The following is a 3,899-nucleotide window of genomic DNA, read 5'->3' on the forward strand; positions in this document are numbered from 1 at the left end:
TTGCAAAGTCCTTGCACGGTGCACAGATTTGCAGGGATTGCACGTTAAAAACCGGTTTTACTATGGAACCGTGCATTGTGCAAGGGCTTTGCAAGACTGCGAGAATACCCGCAATGATTTTGTTGACCTTCACTTGGCTTTTGTTGCTTTCAAGGAAGCATATTGGTATGTACATATCAATTTTTACCAAAGCTAGCGTTTATTGATGCAGCTGTTACTGCATGAAAAACCCCATGAAATCTCTATTGTCCATACAGAGATATCCATGCATTTACACAACATATGTATGTATATGTATGCATGTTTATATGCAGATGCATTTGCATGCTTGCTAAAGGCACTAAGGCATGCGCGCGGGCCTATACAGCAAGGGTTAAACTCGACCAAAGGCAAACAGCATCAAGCGAAACTTTATTATTTCCACAGCCATAGTGCTGCTGGCTTCCTACGCTTTGCTTTTACTTTGTATACAAGCACATATGTACATATATTTATGTATATTTTTGTATACGTGTGTGTGTGTATGCACTAGTTTTGCATTGTACTTTATTGCAGTGTGTGCATTAGTTTTGTGTTGAGTAGCTGCATTCGCTTAATTGTTTACAGTAAAACTACAAACGAGTACATAAATCAATAACATAGTAAATCCGCCTGTAAATATGCAACAATATTGTATAGTGGGATCAGCTGCTGCATAAGTTGGCATATTGCATGCGTGCAATTTGAGAGGAGAAAAACAAAAATAAAATAAAATTAAGTTAATATGTTTGCATTGTGCGGCAGCGCATTCCCATCCGATGGTGGAGATTATTAAGTGAGCATGCATTGTTCTGAGGCCATAATGTGCAAACACAAAATCGGCGTTGCACTGAAATGTGTGCGAAATCGTAAAATGCTTTTGAATTGTTGAAAAATCAGGGTAAATAGTAATACTTGAAACAAAAGTTAATCGGAAATGGTTGAGTAAATGATGCGAGGAATATTGAATGCCTCTTCTTTCGAGGCTCATTGGCCAATTTATGGTTAAAAGGAAAAAGCACGATAACTATGTATGGCGTAAAGCCACGTGGAGTGGACTAGTGTAGCTTTATGTAGTTAAGCTAAATTATTTCAAGCCTCTCAGAACCATAAAGTTATCTATACATGTGTATATTTAAAGTTAAAAAAATTAGTTAAGATTGCATTGACACAAATCTTGCCAATACATCCATCCAGCCCATTAAGTCACAATCTTTTGCCTATAGTACTAATTCATATTTTTTATTAAAATACATAATTTCCCACATATCAGATGGTTTGGCTGCCATCTCACAATGACATTGGCTTTCTTCGCCTATATGCCGTTTATGGCAGCGCAGTTCTATCCACGCTTCGAGACACTTATACCAGCAGGTTTGCCATTTGCAGTACTTTCAAAGGAAAACATAGTAAATCTTATACTCATTTTCAGGTTTGATGGTCGGCTTTGGAGGCGGTCCACTGTGGTGTGCAAAATGCACCTACCTCTCCACAGTTGCGGAAGCACTGACTCAGGTACGTGGCAATGAGTCGCGCAAGGATGTGAATACAGTGAAATTCTTTGGCCTTTTCTTCATTTTCTATCAAATGGCGCAAGTGTGGGGCAACTTGATATCTTCTTCAGGTGACTACAAAGTGATAGAATAAGTTGAAATTAAAAGAAAAGTTTTTTTAAATTTACATTTTCCTTTTTCCATTACATACCTACTATCTATTAACCTCCCTTTCTTCCAGTATTATCCTTTACCTCCTCGGCCGGCTCAGAGGTAAATTCTACGCTCGATGCTCTCGTCACACCACCGCCCATAGAAAGTCGCGTGGGTGAACTGTGTGGCGCCCGTTTCTGTCCTGGGATTAGCGCTGAAGTTAATCCGAATTTAATGCCCCCCGAGCCGGCGAAAATCCAGCTGCTCACCTCAATTTTCCTGATTTGCATGGCCGCAGCAGTGGCGCTAATGCTCTTCGGCGTGAACTCCCTGAAACGGTAAGCGCACTTTATAGCTTGAAACACATTGAAAACGACGAGCCACAACTTCCAAATTATTATATTCATTATCTTAACGTTTTGTCGATAGCGACATGAATTTTTTGAACGCGGCTGCGACTTCATGAATTTGTATGAGTTTGACAAAAAAAAGAAAATAGAAATAGATCTAATTAGGCCACAACCACAGTCGTGGTAAAGTAATTTGACAGCTGTGGTCCGTAGCCCGTCGTTTCCAATGTGTTTCAAGCTTAACTTCAAAAATAAATCATTTTCTAAGCCTTCCTTCTCTCTTCACAGCTACGGCGTACATCGCACCGACTCCGGCGATGGCATGTCCGGCTTGCGCCTGCTTACCGTGACCATTAATATGCTGCGCAAGCGTCGCCAATTGCTAATTCTGCCTATTACAATGTTCATTGGATTGGAGGAAGCCTTTCTGGCTGTGGATTATACGCGCGTGAGTAGTCATACAACTAAGTAACACGAATTGTCTCGCTGATATCTTTTCAATCCCTTCCACAGTCGTTTGTCGCCTGCGGCTGGGGTATTTCGAAAATTGGTTTTGCCATGATTTGCTTCGGCGTGGCAAATGCTATCGCTGCCGGCATTGCAGGCGCTCTTGTTGAGCGATTGGGCCGCATCACTTTGTTCGCCGCCTGTGCTCTCTTAAATGCTTCGCTTTTCATTTACATGTTCTTGTATGAGGCGCGCGAGGGCGATTATGTGAAGTACTGCGCATTTGCAGCAATTTGGGGTATTTGCGATGGTGTGTGGTTGGTGGTGGTGAATGGTGAGTTTGGCTGTTGTCGCCACTAAATGCTTGTTACTCATTGCTTTTGTGCTTATATCTTTTGCAGCTTTTTATGGCATTCTATTTCCCAACCATCTCATCGCCGGCTACAGCAACTTCCGTTTGTGGGAATCAACTGGTTCGGTTATTGGTTATATAATCAGTTCACAGTTGTGCACAGGGACGAAATTGGTAATACTGCTGTGTGTGTTGGGCGTCGGAAGCGCAGGGTAAGTTCCTCGAAAGTGCGAAAATTGTTGAAAAAGCTGGCGCTTGACGCCATTATTAATAAGCTGTAAGCTAGGAAGCTGTAAGCGAGGAAGCTGTAAGCGAGGAAGCTGCTAGCTTTTAGAACGGATGCACACTTGCACAGGATTTGTAATTTTTTGAACGAAGATGTTCATAGGCAGAGAGAACCAAAAAAAAGAGACAGAAAAACTGCTTGAACTTAGGAGCTTTACCATAAATGAATGTACATATCTTTAAAACTTGTGATGGCTGTTTTACATTGATTGTTGTATGTAGCTCCTCTATAAATGGTCCTTCCTCAAAAATTGTACTAGAAAATTTATGATTTTTTATTTCTCTTTGAAATTTCTGATCTTTAAAACTGAAAACAGCAAATAATTTGAAGCTTAACTAAATATTCGATATATTATATTATGGTTGTCGGCGTCGCCGTCGATATAATTTTTTCGTCATAAAGTAGCACTCGCAAGTCCCAACTCCGGTTTCGCTGACCACAGTAGTTTTGCGAGGAACACCTTTCCGCAAAAATACTGTGGTGAGCGTAGCTGTCTTTTCAAGGTGGTAACTTTTTCGATTCGGTAACATAGGTCAAAACAAGTTCTGATTCCACATTAGGAAGTGGGCCTTTTATAGAAATACCGGTTTTGCAAGATGAAAATTTATTCCAGCGTTCCTTGGCTCTAAAATGGTGTGATCTCTAACAAACTGCTTGAAAATGGCAATTGCTATATCTACCGAGTCCTATCCCGGAAGGTTGTGGATGGTCCTGCCTTTTCTTGTCAGTTCGTCAGCTTTGCAATTGCCATCAATATTCCGGCGTAACCCGGCAACCATATGAGTACAATTCTATGTACG

General features: G+C 41.0%; 1 protein-coding gene across 1 annotated transcript; it reads left to right on the forward strand.

The window, feature by feature from the left end:
* Nucleotides 1–1,262: 1,262 nt before the first annotated feature.
* Nucleotides 1,263–3,070, forward strand: LOC108353943 (UNC93-like protein; the record flags this gene model as incomplete). Its single annotated transcript, XM_017605133.1, has 6 exons — nucleotides 1,263–1,392; nucleotides 1,451–1,642; nucleotides 1,753–2,002; nucleotides 2,303–2,462; nucleotides 2,528–2,795; nucleotides 2,863–3,070. Coding segments are annotated over 6 exons (1,167 nt in total), but the record flags the coding sequence as incomplete, so codon positions are not given.
* Nucleotides 3,071–3,899: the final 829 nt, after the last annotated feature.

The sequence above is a fragment of the Rhagoletis zephyria genome, unplaced genomic scaffold (assembly GCF_001687245.7).
Source record: "Rhagoletis zephyria isolate East Lansing unplaced genomic scaffold, Rhagoletis_zephyria_1.1 Rzeph_scaffold_32382, whole genome shotgun sequence".
NCBI classification, from domain to species: Eukaryota; Metazoa; Arthropoda; class Insecta; order Diptera; family Tephritidae; genus Rhagoletis; species Rhagoletis zephyria.